Source organism: Argentina silus, assembly GCF_951799395.1.
Source record: "Argentina silus genome assembly, chromosome: X".
NCBI lineage: Eukaryota > Metazoa > Chordata > Actinopteri > Argentiniformes > Argentinidae > Argentina > Argentina silus.
In genome coordinates, this window is record NC_139653.1 from 41,559,700 (window position 1) to 41,582,643 (window position 22,944).

The 22,944-nt window shown below is 43.3% G+C and overlaps 1 protein-coding gene across 1 annotated transcript; it reads right to left on the reverse strand.

Moving 5' to 3' along the window:
- Positions 1 to 1,927: 1,927 nt before the first annotated feature.
- slc29a1a (solute carrier family 29 member 1a) lies at positions 1,928 to 20,789 on the reverse strand. Its single transcript, XM_083695361.1, has 13 exons — positions 20,751 to 20,789; positions 10,984 to 11,064; positions 10,790 to 10,871; positions 9,898 to 10,088; positions 8,820 to 8,959; positions 8,150 to 8,284; positions 7,852 to 7,949; positions 7,451 to 7,535; positions 7,190 to 7,275; positions 6,930 to 7,041; positions 6,666 to 6,751; positions 3,314 to 3,513; positions 1,928 to 2,132 (listed from the first exon to the last, which is right to left on the reverse strand). Exons 2-13 carry the CDS (start codon positions 11,010 to 11,012, stop codon positions 2,021 to 2,023), a joined length of 1,356 nt encoding a protein of 451 aa, XP_083551487.1. The 5' UTR covers positions 11,013 to 11,064; positions 20,751 to 20,789; the 3' UTR covers positions 1,928 to 2,020.
- Between the last annotated feature and the right edge of the window lie 2,155 nt (positions 20,790 to 22,944).

Consider the following 22,944-nt stretch of genomic DNA (forward strand, 5'->3'; position numbering starts at 1 on the left):
ACCGTTGATCTGACTCTTGTGTGTTATTCGGGGGGGGAGGAGGAGAGGAAATGTCAAATGCACATTATGTGGATTATTTAGTTTTTAACAATGTGGCAGTTGGTTCCATCTTGTTGACTGGCCATGTGGAACTTTCACTGGTGTAATAAGTACAATCAATTCCGTTCAGATCACCAGGAGAGCATAGGAGGGGGTAAGAGCTAGGAGTGGATTTGGGATTGGGCACCATCTTGATATGCAGTTTTAGGAACCGTAGTGCCTTGTCTCAAGCAAGTGGCCCTGTCCATAAACAACCCCTCATCCCTGGACACTTGAGTAGACCTGAAAGGATCAAGGTATAAGCAAGATGGTCATAGCGTTGACTTTCAGATATAAAGGTTTAGCATCTACCATCTTGTTTTCACCTACCCAGCCCTACACAACTGTCTGGTAGTAGGGGCTAGGTGTTATTTCTGCACAGGGACTATGAATTAGACATTGTGGTCCCCTGCTAGGCCAAAGACAGGCAGCACTCTCCCTCTCTCTCACATGTCCCCTGTGGTCACGGTGTGGAGTTGATTACATCAGTCAGTCAGTTGCTACATCAGCAGCTTAAGCGCAGGGAAAGGTCAGCCGTTATCTCAATCACACCGCAGAAATGCTGCCAACATTAGTTACACACACACACACAGCTAGCTCTACTGTTACATTTAACATGAGTTACACACACACACACAGCTAGCTCTCTGCTGCATTCAGAAACTTCCGTCCTTATTGTAAAAGAGAGACAAAGAGAATATGAGACTACCTACAAACAACCTATAGAGGGAGACAGAGACTTACAAATACAATGGGTTTATTTGACTGACAGAACAGTCTGACGTTGTGTACAGTAACTATCTGGTCCTGCCTCTCACTCCATCCTTATAGAACTTAGAGTTGACCACTTTGTGCTTTTAACATAGGGCTGTTATGATACATACAACTGTTAATGGGATATATATTATCAAGCACATGTTCATCACTCAAAAAGTAATAGTGTTAGGCATGTCTTTTTGTTTTTCTTCCATAAAAATTCAACTGGTTCCAATCCAATTTTTTTTTTTTAAAACAGAGAGCACCCAAAACTTGATATAATACAAAATGTTTTAAGATAATGGCACAAACTGACACCAAGGTAAAATGATTGGCTGAGTGAGCTGACCAACCCTCACAGTCCACTGGCACAACTCAGTACACAAATAGCTGCATATTGTTTTTCGCTGTGCTTTTAAAATACTGAAATACAAAATATTCTTTACATGTCAGGTCATAGCTATACCCTAATGAGCATACACTGACACTGTACATAGAGACACCCCAGTTGAGATTTTAAAACCTATTCTAACAACTACATCATAACACATTACTAAGACGTTAAAAGCTGGGCATGGTTCAGGATCACAATCACTTTGGCACTCCTGATATAAATATACATGTCCTACATGGTTCATTCATAGTAGCATTTTGACCTATAGAGATGCTGCATCCAAATTCTATTCACTCCCTCACACATATCAAGAAGTATTGGCTCTTACACCAATATTATGCTTTTAAATCCATCGGGCAAAGAATTGGGACGCAGCACAAGGGAACTTTCTCCTCCTTCCCCGGTGGACATTATCCATGTAGGCAACCATGACAGCACGAGAGCAGTAACCATAGACAACAACAGCTGATCTACATTAACATTGCATTCTCTCATAATGGAGGAGTGTCATCAGTCACTCGCAGGAAAGGGAAGGAAGAATGATCACAGATCCTGTCCGGCTCTCTCAGGATGGGTTGTCTGTGTCCGAGTGTGGAGTATGTAGTTTGTAGTGCTGCCGTTTGAGACAAACATGAGTCAATGTAGTCAATGTATAACCAAAGTTCATGGGCCCCCCCCCCAACCCCCTCCTCTCCGGTTCTCCCCCCCTCTCCTCCGGTTCTCCAGACCAGGTAGGGAAACACAGAGAGAGTTCTACTGTTTTGAGGGGTCCAGGGTTCTAGCGTTCCTGTTCTAGATCATGGTCCTGAAAGCGAAGGACAGGGCAGCTCCCACAGCTAGACCAAGAGACAGGAAAAAGGCCATGATGGCACCCGCAGTCTCTGCTTCAGGTTGGGCCACTTTCCTGTACGGAAACACAAGGGAAACTCATTACTAATCAGACAATAGAGGGATTGGCCGTTATATATGGGAAGTTGGCTCATAAAGTAACACAGTGAGATGTGTACGTTTCCTGTAAGGAACCATAACAAGAACAAAACACATTACTAAATTGTGATTGGTATCATCTAAGCTAACCAATCTAGGAGCATAGGGGGTTGAGAGACACCGCTATAGTGGTCCTACTTTGGTCCGAATGCAGAGGATGGCCAGGTATCTGTTGCTGAACGGATAGTGTGTAGAGGGTAGTGGATAGTGTGTAGGGGGTAGTGGATAGGGGGTAGTAGATAGTGTGTAGGGGGTAGTGGATAGGGGGTAGTAGATAGTGTGTAGGGGGTAGTGGATAGGGGGTAGTAGATAGTGTGTAGGGGGTAGTGGATAGGGGGTAGTAGATAGTGTGTAGGGGGTAGTGGATAGGGGGTAGTAGATAGTGTGTAGAGGGTAGTGGATAGGGGGTAGTAGATAGTGTGTAGGGGGTAGTGGATAGTGTGTAGAGATGTAGTGGATAGTGTGTAGGGGGTAGTAGATAGTGTGTAGGGGGTAGTCGATAGTGTGTAGGGGGTAGTGGATAGTGTGTAGGGGGTTGTGGATAGTGTGTAGGGGGTAGTAGATAGTGTGTAGGGGGTAGTGGATAGTGTGTAGAGATGTAGTGGATAGTGTGTAGAGATGTAGTGGATAGTGTGTAGGGGGTAGTGGATAGTGTGTAGGGGGTAGTGGATAGTGTGTAGGGGGTTGTGGATAGTGTGTAGGGGGTAGTAGATAGTGTGTAGGGGGTAGTGGATAGTGTGTAGAGATGTAGTGGATAGTGTGTAGAGATGTAGTGGATAGTGTGTAGGGGGTAGTCGATAGTGTGTAGGGGTAGTGGATAGTGTGTAGGGGGTAGTGGATAGTGTGTAGGGGGTAGTGGATAGTGTGTAGGGGGTAGTGGATAGTGTGTAGGGGGTAGTGGATAGTGTGTAGGGGGTAGTGGATAGTGTGTAGGGGGTAGTGGATAGTGTGTAGGGGGTAGTGGATAGTGTGTAGGGGGTAGTGGATAGTGTGTAGAGATGTAGTGGATAGTGTGTAGGGGGTAGTGGATAGTGTGTAGGGAGTAGTGGATAGTGTGTAGAGATGTAGTGGATAGTGTGTAGGGGTTAGGGATCTTACTTTGGTCCGAAGCACATACAGAGGCTGGCCAGGTATCCGTTAGAGAAGGCAAAGAGGATCATGAAGAGGATGTACCAGGTGTCATTGGTGAAGAGGACGGGCAGGTAGTTCCTGGGCTGGACGTTACACAGCATGAAGAGAGGCACGAAAACCACCCTCAGGCCCACCATAATGGGCAACAGGATACTGTCCTTACCAGGCTGTGGAAAAGCGAGAGAAAGAAAGAAAGAAAGAAAGAAAGAAAGAAAGAAAGAAAGAAAGAGAGACTCAACAACACTACAATAATACAGATCAGAGCTGTGTCCTGTGGTAGTGTGATGAGAGTTACCATGCCGATGAGACAGAGAGGATTCAGTACACAAAGGGCTACATTTTAATGGCGTAAAACCATTCTTAGGGCAATTGCGGGCACTGGCGGTGGCGCTAGGGAGTGTGTATGAAATATTAGTGCTACTTTCAAGGTAATTTTCAGCACAACTGATGTCACTTGAACCTGCTCATTGTCGTGAACACGTCTCTTTTACAGATACTCCAGCGTTGTGGTAAATTCACCTGTTACCACGAACACAAATTGCCAATACGCCTGGGTTTGTACTTGCGTTTGGACTTGCATCCGTTTTCCGCTGTCTCACTATAAATAGCTCTTGTAGATACACCCACATTGATTGCTGATGCCTAACCCCATTCTGTCCATCATCTTTCTACTGACTAGAATTCCCAGCCAGGTGTGTTGTGATGTTATATGCCTTTAGGGGAGATACTAGCCTACACAAGGAAGGGAAGAGCCCTGTAGGAGGCCTACAAGGACAGTGTCTACACCCACACTGGCATTCCAATGAGGAGCCAACACAAGGAACCAGTGAACTGGGGAAAATTAACTAAAGACCTCAGCTAACATCATTCACATTACTTACAGTAGGACAAGCGGTGGAGAAATAAAGACCTGAACTCAACTCACACTCTAAACTAGTTAGTGGGCTTGGTTAAGCAAGTCCAACTACTGTTCTTCGACATATTTATTATTATTCCAATTCTTCCACCTGCTACTCCTCATACAACTTGTAAGCTATTCACACCAATCCAACCATTCCAATTCCATCCATCCAAACAAACCATCTCCAACTTCATCTGCTGCCATAATAAGACGATCTCACCAGCAAATCCACCTACCAAAACATCTGTTCCACTACCAAAATAAGACTTTGCAAGCCTACATATTTTCTTCTGGAACTTATTTTTCTAGTTGCATAACACTCTCTATTGGTTCCAACGTTGGAGCTAGCGAGGCCACCCTCTGCCCTCTTGGAACTGCTCTGCATTTAATTATTGCATTTGGACTGGATGCCAGTGCATGGAAGTGGGGTTTTCTTTAGGGGGAGAGAGGCTGGTGGAGGTATAAATTTGAGGACGGGCTCATTGTAATGCATAGAATGGAATGGTATCTGGGGGGTGCTTAGTGGCGTAGCACACTAATGCACTTCCTACGTAATCGCAAGGTTCCTGGTTCGATTCCGACCCTCGACCTATCTTGCATGTCATCCCTCCTCTCTCTCCCATCATTCCTGTCAATCTCTACTGTCTCTATCCCAATAAAGCAGAAATGCCCTAAAAACATATTTAAAAAAAAATAAAAAATGGAATGGTATGGTATCATCCTATGTCTTTAGACCAGGACAGGATAAGGAAAGGAGAAGGAGAGGAAGCCATGTTAGACTATTGAGATGCACCCCAGGTACTCAGAGCTGACTGAGAGACTCCAAGCTGTTCTCGGGTCAGAGAACACAGGGAAACACAGGTTATCTGTTTCTCTGTCCATTACTTTGATATGCGGACAGGAAAAGAAAGCCAGAGATTTTGTTATTGCCAGCCCCAAATCAAATCATCAATTAAAGGTAATTGCTGAGTGGAAATTGGAAGGAATGCAATCAGAACAGTAGGAATTAACTTCGAACCAAATACTGTGCTGTAGTTCACAATCACTACCTCCCCAAAGTAGTGAGTAACAATCATAGAAATAGAATGAGTAGACCATGGCACTTTGGCTATTACACCAAAAGATGTCTGGTTGTTAATAAAGCTGTAAGCTAAAACTTGGTACACCAAAAGATGGCCACCAGTACATCCGCCATGGAATGTTGATTAGAATGAGCATGCTGTTCTACCCATTCTTTTTCTATGGGTATATCACCCTCAGCCAACCCAGAATTCCATTCTAGAATGTAGAGTAACCACACGGTTCTCTGACAGTTGATATCCCTCCTACGCTAGCTCCTACTGAAGAACTGTCGGAGAGAGACTGTGTGAGAGAGAAAAGGAAACCTCTAAGCCTGTGAATCATCAGAGAGCTGGCCTGGGATCAGTTCTAACACTAGGCCTGGGATCAGTTCTAACACTAGGCCTGGGATCAGTTATAACACTAGTTGTCATGAGACGTTTATCCAATAGGGAGCCATCAGTCACCCTGATGAGCAACCCTGCCTCACCCCTCAGAAACCACTTCCTCTACCAGTCACAGAACCTCTCCATCCCAAACACACCAGAGGCTTTTTCCAATACAAACAATTGGCCTACACTTCAAAGTACTTCTGTTGTGTTACAAGCAATCCTGTTGGAGTTTCCACAGTGTTCTAGAATCTAGATGACTGATGTTTCTCAGCATGATAACGTACTGCCTGATCTCACTCATAACCCCTGCTGGTGTGTCCAAACATTATTCCACTCACTTTGATGGTGACGATGTGTGGGAGAGAGGGCTAGAACTCCATGCACCATGACATCATATAATCACTAGTAATCTGCAGCAGATTCTGACAATATTTTTGATTTAAAACATTTGTGAAGATAAAGCATCTTTTAAATAAAATGAGCCTCTTTGTATAACTATAAATATAAATATGCCTTTGTAATACTATTGGCATGCAGATCATTGGTCTATCCCATGTCTTCTTGTTGAGGCAAGTTTGATGAGGAACCAATACCTTCTAATCTTAGTTCCAGTGAAATGTCAAAGGAAGCTGGGCAGGGAGGAACTATTTTTAGGGCTCACAGGTGTTCTGTGGGATGATGAAATCCCAAAACAACCATGGTCCAGAAACAACCCCTAGCTCCTACACCCCAGCCACTCATATACGTAAAATTATTATTTTTGTATTTGATGGAGAAATAGCCATCTAACTTATCTGAGAGAAACCTTCTTGTTCATAGCTATCAGGTCTTTTCAGATCAACACAACTGTCTAGGGGTAGGGATCGATTTGTAATTGGGCACTTCTGTTAGGTGGAATGCTCAGACTCCTCCCTGCCCAGACCATATCTCTCACTCACACACACACACACACACACACACAACTCACCCACATACAGACAGCGGTCAGACTCCTCCCTGCCCAGTCCATGACGTTAAAGAGCAGGAAACACCACACTGGGATGAAGTATTTCTCTGAAAAGACAGACAAACAACAATAATCTTATCTTATTTTAATAACATTATGTATAAATGTAAACTCTTTAAAGTACCATGCTGGAAGAATATTGTACAAATACATTGTTATTTCAACCATGATCTATTTACTGTAACAAAACAATGTTATGCATAATGCCGCTGTGTGGAGACTTACCCCAGTAGATGCTTTCTTTGGTCACAGTGGTTTTGACATCCACTGTGACAGCAGGGAATGTACCGATGGTGATGGCAAAGATGAAACACACAGATAGGGCCATCACCCAGATCTACAGGAGAACACACACACACACACAGTGTCATGCACAAATACACCCACAGAGGGCCAGCACAAAGACCTAAAGGAGAGCAGAGTGCCATATAAACATAGACATAAGAGATTTTATTTTAGGGGTTTGTGTATTGTGGGTCCTTTACCTGTTTGAAGATGGCAAAGACAGACACTGTGGGCCTGGTCTCCTCCTCAGTCAGACAGACCACCGGCCTCTTCTCTGCTGGGCTGTCTGTCACACAACACAAACACAGTCCAATCCGCATTACTAGTGCATGGGTTGTGTATTTGTGCATAAATACACATCTTTGAGTGAGTTGGGTAAGTTTAAGTAACACGTGTACACACGTACACACACACACACGTACACACACACACACGTACACACACACACACACACACGGTACCTTTCTTCAGCAGGTCCATCTTATTCTCCTCATCGCTGGATGGATGTTTAGATCTATTACTCTCCAAGTAGTACTGGAAGAATTCCTGCATGGATGGGAGAGGGAGAGGAGTCCATAAGCTCAGCACTTTCACAACAATCAGTCTCATCGTCATTAGTTTAGCCCCATTCATTACAATGGCTAAACCAACTTGCATAAGATCACCATTATCATGTTACTGTGTTTATATACACATTGCTGCTTGATGATGATGACTTTATCAAATAAATAAATTTACCATAAGGAAGATCATGCCATGTACAGTCTTACCATCCTGGGCAGAGTGAGGTAGGAGAGGACTGCCAGGCCACACAAGTTAAACTAACGTAACGACTAGTGTATAAGTGTGTATGAGGTCTTACCATCCTGGGCAGAGTGAGGTAGGAGAGGATGGCCAGGAGGATGACCATACAGGCTATGATGAAGTAACCAAAGGCACTGTCCTGCAGGGCAAAGCCACCTGCACACACAGGGACAGGAAACACAGGGTCATAACCTAGAAGTACTAATCTGGGATGCCGTATACAATGTGGCACATAACACAACCAGTTACTAATCTCAGGAGTATTGCGGTCTGTGTTTTGAAGGAAAGTGTGTCTTGAGTGTGTGTGCTGTGAACCATGTTTTATGGGTGTGTGTGTGTGTGTGTGTCATACATACTGGCCAGGGCACAGATCATGGATACGGCAGCAAAGGTCCCGGCGAGTCCCTGGCCACTCATGATGGGCGTGGTGTAGGAGGCAGGCAGCAACCCAGCCAGACCAAACAGACTGCTCTGTAGTATCGCTCCAAATGCTGAGAGAGAGAGAGAGAGAGAAAGAAAGAAAGAAAGAAAGATTACTTATTCATTCGTAGAATTATTTATTTATTAACTTTATTTATACAGGGGGTTGGCATATCAGAGCAATACTCCAAAACAACAGGACACATTACAGAGATTGTTTTACATATGCTACCCCCACCCTATACACAAACAGTCCCACCTCCCAAGAGAAGGAATGTGTATCAGCATCAAAGCCTTCCTATAGGGGGTCACCCTGTCCTCCCAAGTACAAAACATAACTTGGACCGTCTTAGATGCTGCTCCTCATCAGACATAAGGGGTCAGGACTGAACCATCAGGGGAGGGAATGGGGGTGAGCTTAACCCTGCTGTTTTACCTCTCATTATAAACAAGCAAACGCAGTCAGACTGAAGAATCAAACATCTGTGTGCCAGTATGTACAGGTGTGCGTGTCTGTCTATCTGTGTGCATGAATGTGCACTTGTGTATGTGCACGTGTGTGCACGTGTGCAGTGCATGTGTTGGGTGGGGTCGACCTCTACTCACAGTTGATGCAGATGATTTTGATCATGGTGAGAGTGAAGAAGGGCAGAGGCGCCATGTTCACCTTGACCAGCACAGCGGTCAGCAGAAACACCACCAGGATGACAGACAGACTCCCCGAGATACGCAACTTCTGAGGAATCCTGGGGAGGGGGGAGAGGAGGGGGTGGGGGTTGTCACAGTATTCCGGCAGAGGGAGGGAAAGCGAAATGAGGAAGGGAGGTGAGAGAGAGAGGTGAGGGGGAGAGAGGGACAGAAAGGTGAGGGGGAGAGAGACAGAAAGGGAGAGAGGGACAGAAAGGTGAAGGGGAGAGAGAGACAGAAAGGGAGAGAGGGACAGAAAGGTGAGGGGGAGAGAGAGACAGAAAGGGAGAGAGGGACAGAAAGGTGAGGGGGAGAGAGAGACAGAAAGGGAGAGAGGGACAGAAGGGTGAGGGGGAGAGAGAGACAGAAAGGGAGAGAGGGACAGAAGGGTGAGGGGGAGAGAGACAGAAAGGGAGAGAGTTGAGGGGGAGAGAGGGAGTAGTACGGGAGAGGGAGGGAAATAGAAATAAGAAAGGGGAGAGAGAGGGACAGAAAGGTGAGGGGGAAAGAGGGACAGAAAGGGGGAGAGAGGTGAGGGGGAAAGAGAGACAAAGTGGGGGAAAGGTGAGGGGTAGATGGAAGGAAAGAATTGAGGATAGAAACATGAGAAACATTCCTAGGACTCCACAGGAGTGTGGGTCATGACTCTCCAGTGGTCAACCCCTCACTAGATCTCTCTATATCCTACTGTAATGAAACTAAAACATACCACTGGCCTATAGAAATACACAGTGGATAGGGCTCATAACGTAATATGCCATGACAGGTGAAGGGGTGAGGAGGTTCTTCAGGGGTCTGGTGAGGGGTGAGGATTAGGTAACAGCCTATAGAAACATACAGGCCACAGGGCTCACAGGGTCTTGACGGGTGAGGGCTTGAGGTGGTTCTACAGGTATTGTATTTACTGTTTGAGAAAGGTATGTGGTAAGTCCTGAAGGTTAGGGTTAGAATTAGGTGTCTACAGGTGAGACAGTAGGTAGACAGGTATTAGACCTACTTCTGGTGGATGAAGGAGTTGAGGCAGGTGAATATGAGGAGGGGCACCATGGCACACAGCGTCATCACATTGTTGAACTTAGATTCCAGAACGGACCGCGTGTCTCCCTCCACCGCCACTACGGTCCCATTGTCCGTCTGATTGGTCGGTGGAGTCTTAATGACTTGGTCCTTCAGCCGGCTGGTGAAGTACTGAGTGGAGAGGAGGAGAAGCATAAGAGTAGGACACGGGCTAATTCTAACCTACTACACTATGACCGATGTCATTTACATTTACATTTACATGTATGCCATTTAGCAGACGCCTTTATCCAAAGCGACTTACAACAAATACATGTGTTTAAGTAAGTGAATCATCTATCCATCAGTCATCATAAGATAAAGTAATCAATGCTCGGACCAGGGACCATAGGCAGCTCTAGTCACTCTAGTTTGACCTCAAAACATAATTTCCTTAGTCTAGAAACATCCCCAAAGCCCTCCACCCTGGACACTTGTTGTTGTAGATCAGAAAGGATTAGATGGGTATTGGCAAGATGTTAGTAAATCCAACCTGCCCTCATACAGGCTAGGTGGAACCATCACCATTTTGCTTACAGCTGTCCAATCATTTCAGATCTACAAGTATCTAGACATGGGGTGTATCTTAATAGTCTAAAGAGGCTCTCTCTTCAAAGTTATAATGACTGTCTGTCTGTCTGTCTAGAGGAAGGCTAGGAGATCAGGGATATGTTGCTATGGTAACACACCCAGTCACAGAGTGAGCTCCTCCCTAAGAGAACCAGGTGGTTTTAAAAACACAAACAAATCTGTCAAACTCAATGAAATTACATCTTTTGAGGTCAAAACATCGGTCATAGCCAGACATCTGAAAACAATTACAGAACAATTACCATAGTAGCTGTCATGAAGAAGTTCCATGGTAGGAGGGTTCCCAATCCCAGGATGAAGAAAATTATCCACACCACATTATACCTGGGAAAACACGCACACGCACAATTAGCTCCACAAAATATCCATGTAGTAGGCCTATTGAATGATACCAGTCCTAAGAGGAGAGAGATCCAGATTAGTCATTTCTACATACCTGTCCCGAGGAGCGTTGATGGCTGTCATTGTCTTTGACTGCTGCCAGAATCTCTGCTTCAGTCAAAATTTGGCACAGGGTCTGAAAGAAAAGATTGATATTTGAGTCTTTTGCAACTCAAGGCACCTTGATTAAACAGTGTTACACCACTGGCTATGAGAGTTATACTTATGGGTCGTCACATCCACCGCCTCAGCCTCCACCCGCTTGGTCGCTTTGCATTTAACCTACGGGGTGGTTCTGTATTTAACCTACCTACAGGGGGGTATGAGCAGTTATGGGCTCCCTGCCTTATATTATTGTATTTTATGTTACAGAGCGGAGCCATAACTAATGCACTGCCATTTTCATTAAACAATATTAAACCGATGCAAGTGTCCTGGCTGAACACAGGCATCATATTTAACCATACACATCAATCCTAATACTTTTCTATTTCAAATTCTTAATAAAAAAATAAGTTCAAAAGGTCACAAAGTAGTAACAACCATATTTCCTCTATGTTTACATTTATGTCATTCAGCAAACACCTTTATCCAAAGCGACTTAGAACAAATACATTTGTTTAAGTAAGTAAATAAATACTCTCTCCAACAGTCATCATAAGACAAAGTAATCAATGCTCACACCAGGGGCCATTGACAGTCATAATGCCGGAAGGCTTTTTAAAAAAAAATGTTATTAACAGGAGAGAACTTGTACAGGGGGGAAGTGGGGGTGAAGAGGTCTCAAGGGTTGTGGTTAGGGTTAGTACAGGGGGGGTAGTGGGGGTGAAGAGGTCTTTAGGAGGGACTATTAAGATGTAGCCTGAAGAGATGGGTTTTCAATCTACAGCGGAAGATCGGTAGTGACTCTGGACTTGAGAATGATGTGGACTTGAGAATGATGGTTCTGCTGTTTGGCATGCTGTCTTTACATAGCAACAAGATCTACAGCTTCAGGTACACAACACAATCTCAGATGCATGTTTGTGGTAATGTAGTCAGTGTCTGATACCATTCTTCATTTAATTGCATGCATTACAATGAGCCCGTCCTCCGATTTCTACCTCCACCAGCCTGCCCTGACTACCATACTGACTTCTGTATTCCTTTTCTATTTCTGTGTCCTACTGAGAGTTTACTGAGGTGTTTCTATAAATCAAGAAACTTAACTGAACATTAAAAACCACAAAGTTCTTGCTTTACCAGCAAAGAAGCAGGTTGATAACGGATCACAATGTGAGGGAAAAACAGTGAGCAAGTAACAATCAACAGTGGTTATACCAAATGTTTGTCAGTTCAGCAATTCATAACATTGGACAGAGAGCAGCAATTCAACCTTCAACATCTTATCAGACATGATACTGTAGCCTGTATCATCTGAAGAAGCCAAAATATTCTGGGCAAATATGCACACAACAGACACAACTCAAATCTATTATCCAAGTATTACATGTGAATATACAGTAGCCTACTGTAAATGCATCTTTAGAAAAACACATGTTTAATCATCACACTTACTTACGAGGGCTGTGCAGTAATCCTATAGGAGGGACCGACATCCGAACTTTCATTTTATAGCTATAAGGATGTCTTGGTGAAGAGGTGTTCCCCAAATACCCCCCCAATCGTTGGCACTGGTCCACCACTCCCATCCTATATTTCCTCCCCCCTAATTTGCCTTACTCCGTCCTCCTCCTCCCTCTCCGTCCTCCTCCTCCCTCTCCGTCCTCCTCCCTTCCTTCCACCCTCCCTCCTAAAGATAGAAGACATTTCCACAGATACTACTGTGGCGACTTTCTCAAACAGTTGATGATTAGCCTAATAGGAGTCAAATATAACAAAGACAAATAGAGTAGACCTCTGGCATTGTGTTCCATAAGCATATCCAAACTTGGCAGTTGGTATGCAAACAATAGAGTATGGCTAGTAGCCCAGTATTCAATCATTGTGGATAGAGGCTTTTCCGCACTGAGGTTTCAGAAGTCAATGCCCTCTACACAAGTAAAACAACAGGAGAAAGGTTATATTTGAGATTGACTACATTGCAGGAGACTGCTAGGCCTAGAGATGCTTAACACCCCTCCAGGTGGTACGAAGATCTGCGCTTCCTACTCCCAGCCCACCATGCAATGTAGTTGATCCCAAATAAGCACAAAGTCTAACTAGCCTATAGGCTGATAACAGGAGGTGTATCATAATAAGAATGTCAATGTTGTCATCGGCTGGCACTGGAGACAGAGCAGACTATGGCTCTTAGTCTTCAGACAGAAATCGTGCCCTTCTAGAGCCACAGGGTCATCACGGGGGAATGAACGGTCATGGGTAATATCCCACTGCGTGCCATGTGTTAGCTGCAGTATTGAATGAAGTTCATTGTGTGGTAATCTGTGTGAGTATTGAACTATGTTAGAGGACAGGAGAGAGCTTGATAATGTCAAGCTAGGAATACTGTGGGAAATCTACAGCTATCAATAGGGCGGGCTGTGAGTGTGTGTGTGTGTGTGTGTGCGCGCGCGTGTGTGCGCGTGTGTGTGTGTGTGTGTGTGATAGGCAGACCACATGGTAATGTCTATGGTGCAGTGGTTCATTATGGTCAATTGCTGCAGAGTGGATTCCCATCATCATGTGGTTGATTGATTGTTGTCCCAGAGTTCATGTTGTGGACAGCAGTCAATGCAGCCTATAGGTCTATAGACCAGGGGAGGCTGGTGGAAGTAGAAATCGGAGGACAGACTCATTGTAATGCATGGAATTGAATATCAATTTGATAACATTCCTCATTCCATTTTATGTATTACAATGAGCCCGCCCTCCGATTTCTACCTCCACCAGCCTCCCCTGGTCTATAGGTAGGATTAACACTGGGGGAGCTGGACCATGGAATTTTCCACTATTCTATTCTGACTGGCTTCTATGGAACAGATTAGTATGAGAAACCTATTTGACGGTAATAGAATACACACACTTCGCAGTGTATTGCAATCATTTTGTAAGTGTATAATTTTCTTATCATTAAAAAAAAAAAAACATTTAGAGTGTAGAGCCAGAAGAAGAAAAAATGCTTCATTGTCCCATTACTTATGCAGGGCACTGTATATGCACAATGATGTAATTCACTTATGAAATAAGGGAATATAGATATGTCTATGATTAAAAATACAAAAGGTCATGACCTTGGATGTCCTCAATGGCAGTTATGGCCCTGCTAACAGCCTAAATAAGAAAAGTAATAGTCTTTACCACAGAGATAGAAGGAGCCATAGTCTGTGGGAAAAATAAGGACTGGGCTGTTTTTTTCAATGGTGAAATGCTTAACGTGTGTAATGTCTAGAGTCTTACAATCTCTTTGCTACACAGGACAAAACATATTAGTCTATCTATATGTTAAAAAAATAAGTTTGCGCAGTCTGACAAGATCCTCTGCCGTTGTGAATAATTGCAGATATGCATGAATAAAAACATGACACAATTTAAAATATCCCACTTACTTCTCCAGCTACTTTAACACATTTGTATTACGAAATATGAAACCCATCACTGATAAACCTCTCTGCGCATGCCTGCAGTGGCTACGTTGCTAGTTTCCAGGGTGAACAATGGCTACCATTGGATTCCGAGCCACTCAAGCATCTTCTAGTTATAAAAAAATCTTTGCCTATACGCACATCCAATATTCTAACCTCACCGGCCCATGACATCAGCCTCAGGCAGGCTACCAGTGTAAACTGCCATGATAAAGTAGGCTTAACATGAAATTATTGTTATATTGCCATTTAGAATATGTAATTGTGAAAAGAAAAAATACAAATCATGGCTGTAGCATCTGTTGCGGGCTCATAAAGAAAGTAAGACAATTTTGCATTTGTTTGAAGAACAATCTCCTCTCTCCTGTGAGAGTGTGAGCACACCGTGCCTACACCTTGAGATGTCCTAAATACTATATCCCCCCTCCCCCCCTAAAGAAATGTGTTTTGCTCCATGCTGGACACAGTTGACTCAGAACTACATATCCAAGCTGCTTATGATGACAAGAACGTCATCAGACTCGTTAATTTGTGGATTCTAGCTAGCCATGTTAACTGGTGAAATAAATGATTGGAAAATAATATCTTACTGTGTGACTCCTTATGCCAAATAACTCTTGTTCAGCTGGAGAGTCAAGAGGGTGGTGAAAACGCCCCAGTCCACACCCTGTTCTACCTGCTTCCATTGGGCAGATGGTACAGAAGCATTCAAACCTGGTTGCAGAAAAGGTTCTAATTTCAGGCCATCAGACTATTTTCTTTGCATTGTATATAATGTGCTGACAAATAAACTTGAGTCAACACCCAGTTAGCAACTGTTCAAAAAGCTACCATTACTTTCCTAACACTTTATAGGCCCTCCAGTAACAGCAAATACCATTAATGCCAAACGGCATTCATAAAAAAAAACGGTATATCTACTGCTCTTTAAAAACCCAACTACCCTGATATTCTATCATTTCGTAATGTGAGGCTGACGCACATCTTTGGTGCTGTATCTGCATTTTCTGAGGAATGTGTGCTGATACAGATATTTCTGTAGACGGCCAATATCGGACGATAATATCAGTGCTCAGATATACTGTCAGGCTCTAATTGTGCTATAATGGCCCTGTGGGGAGTGGGAAAAGCAGTTCAATGATCATTACCGAAGAGGTTAGTAAAATTCATTTATAATAGAAAAACCTGAACAATAGAGGAATCACTGGACTGAAAAAAAGGACTGAATCACAGGTATTAGTGGAAAAAATGGGCCCAATGCGACCCTAACTACACCAAGTGTTGGCCAAACATTGATTTGTAACTGTTATTACATCATTACAGGCAAAGGCAACATCAAACTATGATGGAATTGGCACCTGGGTGGCCTAGGCCTATATCTGACATCTTCAGCAGTTACAGCATCTCTACTGGGCCCTTGAGCACCCCCTAGATACATAAACAATGACTTGCCCCCTATTGTCCGTAGACTTGAATGGCCTTTGACAGCCAGTACACACTAAAGGTCTCGATAAGGATATGGTTTCACTCCCTCTCTGCCCCCTGTGACATAACCACCATCTAATAGGGCCAAACTTTATTACAGCCAATGGAATTACTTAGGCCCTGTGTCACGTGGTTCAAGGAATCAGATTGGAGGTAGTCTCTGTGCTGCTGTTCATTTTGCCATGCTCTGTTGAACGTGTCATCAAACGGTGCCAGCTGGCATCATGGCGGGTTCCTCTGGAGCGATGCCGGTCCTCGGCTCAATTCCAAACCAACCCCTAGTGTGTCCCTACTCACTATTGGTTTGGTATAGGTGGCAGAAATATGGTGACATTTCCATCCATTCAGGCAATCAGAGGGCAGGATGGCGCTATTTCAGTATTACTTTCACCTATCCAATCCTCTCAGATCTACATGAGTGCCTAGGGAGTAACAGGCTGGGGATAGGGGTTGGTTTAGAATTGAGCCACCTCCTCTGTCTGACCAACTTAGAACCACAGTATATAAAGTCCACATTGTCCTGAGTCAATGGGGGGGAAAAAAAAAGAGGAAAAAAAAAAATCACTATTTCTGTTGCGGTTTTGCTTCATAAATGACTAAGATAATTTCCCTTCCTTCAGTTGTAAAACTCTCATCTGAACCAATGTTATGGAAAATACATTCATAGAACTATTTTCAGGTTATACACTTTCATATGACTGATACAACTTGTGTAACTACTGTGATGACATTTTCTCTTGCCACACCTCTAAAGTTCTATAGCCATTGTTCTGAGAAGCACTGTATAATTTACCATATGAACAGCGGTGATCTCTGAGGGAGTGGTAGGAGAGAGCAATAATGGGGGGACAGGCGCATCCTGCCGATCTTGTCTCTTGTTTGCAAGCAATAAATACCGGACTCATATATTGTGGCTACTCAGGACTTGTTTCTTGATTCTTACCTCCGAAGAGCTAAAGTACAGAGTGGTAAATCCTAGACTTCCACCACACCAATCGCAACTTTTCCATCCCAAGGAAAATACTGACTGACAGAATCATTGAGAGTCCAACTTTCTTATTTTACCCTGTAAATGTAAAGCTGTCTCATGGGAGGGGGTGGTTCATTCACCCTTTATATTAGAACTGTAGCATAAATAATGTGGCCTAGCCTATACCATCTTGATCACAGCAACAAATCCAAATTTAACAATTGTGCATTGTTCAGGAACTATCTGTGACGTGGTAGGCATACAGTACATTCCCAGACTAGTACTCCTTCTCACTGGCTTTATAACACGAGTATGGGTCATATGATCAAGTGAGAGGAGCCACTAGCCTCCTCACTGCTGTTTCCCAGGGATTCATACCATCAGCGGCGCAGGATACTCTTCTCACTGTGACACCATGTGACTGTCTCTAATCTAAACAAAACTCATGTTTTGCTCCCACGCTTCTTTGGCTAACATTTTTTTTAAAGCTAACATGTTTTCAAATTCTGTTTTAGAACCAAAAAACCCTTCACCTGATCATTAGTCACAAAGAGAGCAATGGATGCCTCGCTGGTAGCAACACACACACACTCACACTGGCTTCAGGCCAGATATTAAGCAATCCTCTCCTGGATGCATAACAAAGTAAAACTGTGACAATGTTAATAGAAGGTGGTAAACATGGGTCGTAGCAGTATCGTAATGCTATCAGGTGGTGTTCTAATATAAACAGGGGCTGTAAGCAACAGTATCAGGATGCTTTTTCCACATGGTGCAACAAACAAGTCATCACCTAGATTTACTGCGGGCAGTTCCACTCAGGAGCTAAATCTGGTGGAGCTATCAAAGGCTCTCTACAGGGACAGGACACGCTGTCAATCTTGCTCCACACACACACAAACACACAGGAATGGACATGAGTACATCAATCCTTGTAAGGCACATACAGTACATCCTTGACACGCATCGCATGTAAGTGCAATGATACTTCACATACATGATGTACATCGATCACTTCACACATGTACATCGATACTTCACACATGTACATCGATACTTCACACATGTACATCGATACTTCACGTACATTAATCATTAAACACATGTTTTATGATTGATGGCCCATTCTGCCAACATCTTTCTTCCAACTCCACTTCCAGGGATCTGGTTCCTGAGCCATCCGTGGGACATAGCAACATTCCAAAACAATGCTCTGGGTTACAGGAATATCCTGGCTGGATGGATGGCAGGGGGTGAGGGTATAGTGGAGATGGTTTGGAAACAATCTCTTTAATGAGTTGCCCTGCCGGAGCTAATGCATAGGCTTTAGCTTAGCAGGCTTAAGAAGACCCAGGTTCAAACCTCGGACACAGTCACAAGGGCTAAAGCAGAGGAGAGGGCACTGGGCTAGGCTACAACCTGAGGACGAAGTGGTACTGTGGTGTTGGAGGGTGAGCACACAGGGGGTCTTGGGTGGGCCTAGGTCCATGGGTCTGGCTCAGGCTCAGGGCTCCGGGAGGAAGTTGCCCCTTAGGCACTGATCTAGGATCAATTTGCTCTCGCCAAATCCTAACCTTAACCAGAGGCACTGACCCAAGGTCACCATCCTCCCAAACTTAGGCTGGGCCAACCCACAGCCAGTCACCCTGGCAGCACCTCCACACATTCATAGAGCTTTTATGATGACAGCTGGCTCTGAGTAGTGTGTTGAGTTCCCAGTAAACTCCCCATTGCTTGTTTCACTCCCCCTGTTTTGAGATGGAGTAACTTTGAAAGAGAAAAAGCCTAGGGGTCCAAATACATATTCAGTCCATCACTTCCACACGGTTGCAGTGGCATTAGCTCTGCACAGCAGTCCTAGGTAACACAGTTGTTCTTGATGCTTTGGGAGACAAAAGGACCGCGATGAACCCAAGCCTTTGGTTGCTCTGTTGGTTCTGAAGACAGAGACCCTCAGTAGTACAGGACAGACTGAATAACTAGGCCTAAACTCTGTAACCTAGAGACTGAGGCAGAATGAAAGTGAAGGAGCAGTTGGCCCCAGCGCTTGGCTAATGGGATTACAAAATGCTCAGATCTTGCTAGAGGCTTATAATATAGGCTTATAATATAGGCTAGCTCCTTGGTTTTTTGGCTCATGTTTCAGACTGAACATTAGGCTACATGGAACATTGATGGAACAATTAGGGTTACAGTTGCATGAGATTCATGAGAAGGTATTTTAAAAATGTGCATTCAAATTAGGTGTGATCCTGCTGTGATGAGCTAGATTTCAGCCTTGTGCAGTAAATATTAACAGCTCACAATGAGGCAAAAGACATTCTCTCATAGCCTAATCGTTTTTAATAAATACAATGCCACTGTACTTTGTATAAGACAACACTTTGACATCCAGAATAGCAGTTTAATATCCAGTGATAGCTGGCTGGCTGGCTGGCAGTCGCCTGAGGAAGGGGAGAGAAGCACCAACCAGCAGGTGTGCAGTGAGGGCCCTGTGTTCCTAACCAAAACAGATGTCCATTCATTTTAGTCACACACAGAGAGATAGTGGAGCGGAATACAAACACCTGCTCACACGAGAAGAATGGCAGGGTCACCAAACCCATTGTTATCAGCCATTTCCTGCCATCTCCTTCAGCCATTTCCCACCAGACATACAATAAAAACAGAACAATTATTACAACTCTCTGAAGATGGCAACACACTGACTGACTGTAGTCAGCTAGTTAGTTCATACTTAACTTTGATCAGTGCTGACTAATTGACTCATTGATTGTGACTCACATAGAGAATGAGAGAGAGAGAAAGAAAGGAGAGAAAAAAAATGAAATTAGAGATTTTAAATGTCTGTATTGTTTGTATGTAATGTCTACTCTACATTTCTGATTGTCTACTTACATTTACACTTGAACTGTCTGTATTCTTTTGAACATTTGTGTGTAATATTTACTGTTAATTTGTAATTGACTTGTTCACTTCCTTTGGCAATGTATGCATGTTTTCCCATGCCAATAAAGCGCCTTTGAATTGAATTTGAATTCAGAGAGAGAAAGGAGAAAGATTCTCCTCGCCAGCTAGCCTACTGTCTGTACCTCTAACTAGTTGCTGCAGTTCAACAGCTGTTCTTTGGTAGTTCAGACTAAAACAAAGAAGCCATTCTAGAGCTCTTCTCCGGATGACACACATAGCAAGAACACATGGGACTGTTGGCACCAACGAGGAAACACGAAGTTACAGTCTCGGTCCGCCAAATACATTACCTAGTTAATGCACGCCATGCCAAAAACAGAATTTACCATATTCTACAACCCAACAAAACAATAGGTTTGGGAAGTAAAGAATACCTAGTTAGATTCAATGACTAGAATAGACAGATAGCCAGCCAAGTTGGTTAGTGAGGTATTCGGCAGGCACGCGACAGTTTCCCCATGTCTTCTACGACCACGCTTGAAGTTGGCGCTAAATTTAAGTCTGGACAACAAAGACTTCGGTAACTCCCCGACAAACTTTGGGCAACAAGTAAAATCGAAGCATTGAATATGACGTTTCTATATTTTCAAAAAAGCCAGTCTAAAACAAATAACACCCTGAAAATAAATAGAGAATAGTCATCCCAGCCTTGAATATATTGTCATTCAGTCCGTGAACGACTGCCTAAAGATGGCTAGGATGTAATGCGATACACACTACAAATGTTGTAGCTATAGACAACTGTAAACAGTGAACAAGTAAAGGTAATTTATCAACAACATTACATTAATTCAATAATAGTAACGAGCTATTTTCTACCTGCAGCAACAGTACCTTGTCGTGAGAAGAAGAGGAGTCTGCCTGTCCCCAACTGTGTCCACAATGTTTATGATGCAATGAGGAGCACATGCGTCCGAAGTCGGCTACTCCAGCTCGTGACGCGAGGAGGGACGATCTCAACTACTCCTATTTGTCAACTGTAATTTGTTAATCTTGTTGATCCATTAAATAAACATTTGCATATGTTTCATGAGACTCAAACAGCTGATGTGTGTCACTGTAAATTGGTTTCGTTGTGTCCTTCTACTATGATCCAAACATATACTAGAGCAAAGCATTAGGTTACAACAAAAACTGAAGCTGTGAACATTGTTTTCTCTAAATGTATTATGTAATCTGACAAACTGGTACTACACATTCACCACCCAAAATTGTAACTTGTAATTGAGTGAATAAGGGAATAAGAAGAAGGGATATAGTAGATAAGGCACCACTTCCCTCAATCTATCTGGCAGCATTTAATCTACACAATCTGTATGACCCTATAAACCAACTGTACACAGGCATTATAAAAGCTCAAGCATACATTCAGAGTCCTGAAATAAAACCCAATCTTGATCTGAAAAGGCTGCTGTTCTGCATGTTTTTTGTATGATTATTATTAAACCTTTTTTATGCAGGGGTGTCCCACTGAGAAGTTTCTATTTCAGGGAAAGCTTACAACATGAAAAGCACATTTACAAAACATTTACAACAACAAACACATTTACAAATTACAACAACATTATAGACAACACAATCAATTAAAACATGTACATTTCTTAGATGACAGATCATAAACCAAGACACTAGAGAATCTAATTTGAGTACGCTTTGAAGGTCGTTCCAGGTACTCGCGGCACATAACAAATGGTCGATTTACCTAGTTCAGACGAAACATGTGGAACTTTGAGGGTTAGCAAAGCTTGGGACCTGGTTTCCAGCAAAGCTTGGGACCTGGTTTCCAGACGAAACGTGTGGAACCTTGAGGGTTAGCAAAGCTTGGTACTCTGTCTGTCATAAAAGCAACGATGTGAGGTAAAATGGGAGTTTTAAAATAACTGCCTTATATACAAATACAAAACAATGATAAACCTTTCTTGAAGTCAAATACTTCCAACCCACAGACTGATATTTATATTTAAATATATTTAACAGCGCTAACCTAACCCTCACCCTAAACCTAACCCCAATTCTATGTAAAACCCTTAATTACTGAAGTCATAGACTAGACTGCAACCCAGAGGCTCCGACAGTGAAAGTATTCACTGCACACCATCTCTCCTCAATTATCACTCCAGCACGGTGCAGTCACAAGACAGACTTGTGAGTTACACTTCAAACCACAACACTGTGGGTCAAATTAGAGTTAGGAAGATAACCCAGAGCAAGTATGTCGAAACCCACCATGGGACTGGTGCAGAGAGTTCATCATGATGAAGGAAACATGTCTGAGGATGTGAGAGTGTTCAGCTTGCTTCCCTATGCACCAGCAGCCATCATTACTCACAGGAGACCATGGTCCACACATAAAAGTGGTACTTCTCTGAAGTTTTGAGCTCAACAATGAGTAAAAAATAAAATAAAACTAAATAAAAGTGTATCGTCTGATTGATTGATGGTTCTCTATCCACTGCCAACAACCATACTGAAGAACATAGTGAGTGAAATAGCAATATTGTTATACAAGGGGGAGAGATTTACGAAAAGAACAGTAAGAGTACTTGATGTCCTCCAGTCTGTTGAATAATAGTCAGTGGGAATGTTGATAATTGTTGGGTCATTTGGAACACGACAGACCTCCTTCCTTCCTTCTTTACAACCTAAAGCCAGAACAACATGTGCTAACTGACCACACAGAACATAGAAGAATTTCACAATCAACCTAATGACCCTTTGTACATCTCCCTTCCATCCTCCCTGCAAGAGAAAGGACATATAAGGTACCATCTGAGGCATAACTAGTGTTTGAAAACATTATAAAATTGGGTTCTAATTCCAATTAAATAATAATCTATTTCATTGGACCTGTTAGGCAGTCTTTAGATAGCAACTGCACATCATGCAACTGTGCTATGTGTAAGATGTACACTTGTGTACACTTGTGTATCGTGAAAGGCCTGTCTGAGTGATGCTGGTGTAGCCAAAAACATGACAGGAGAGTGAAGACTGTTGCAACCAGGGGAGGCTGTGGACGTAGAAATCGGAG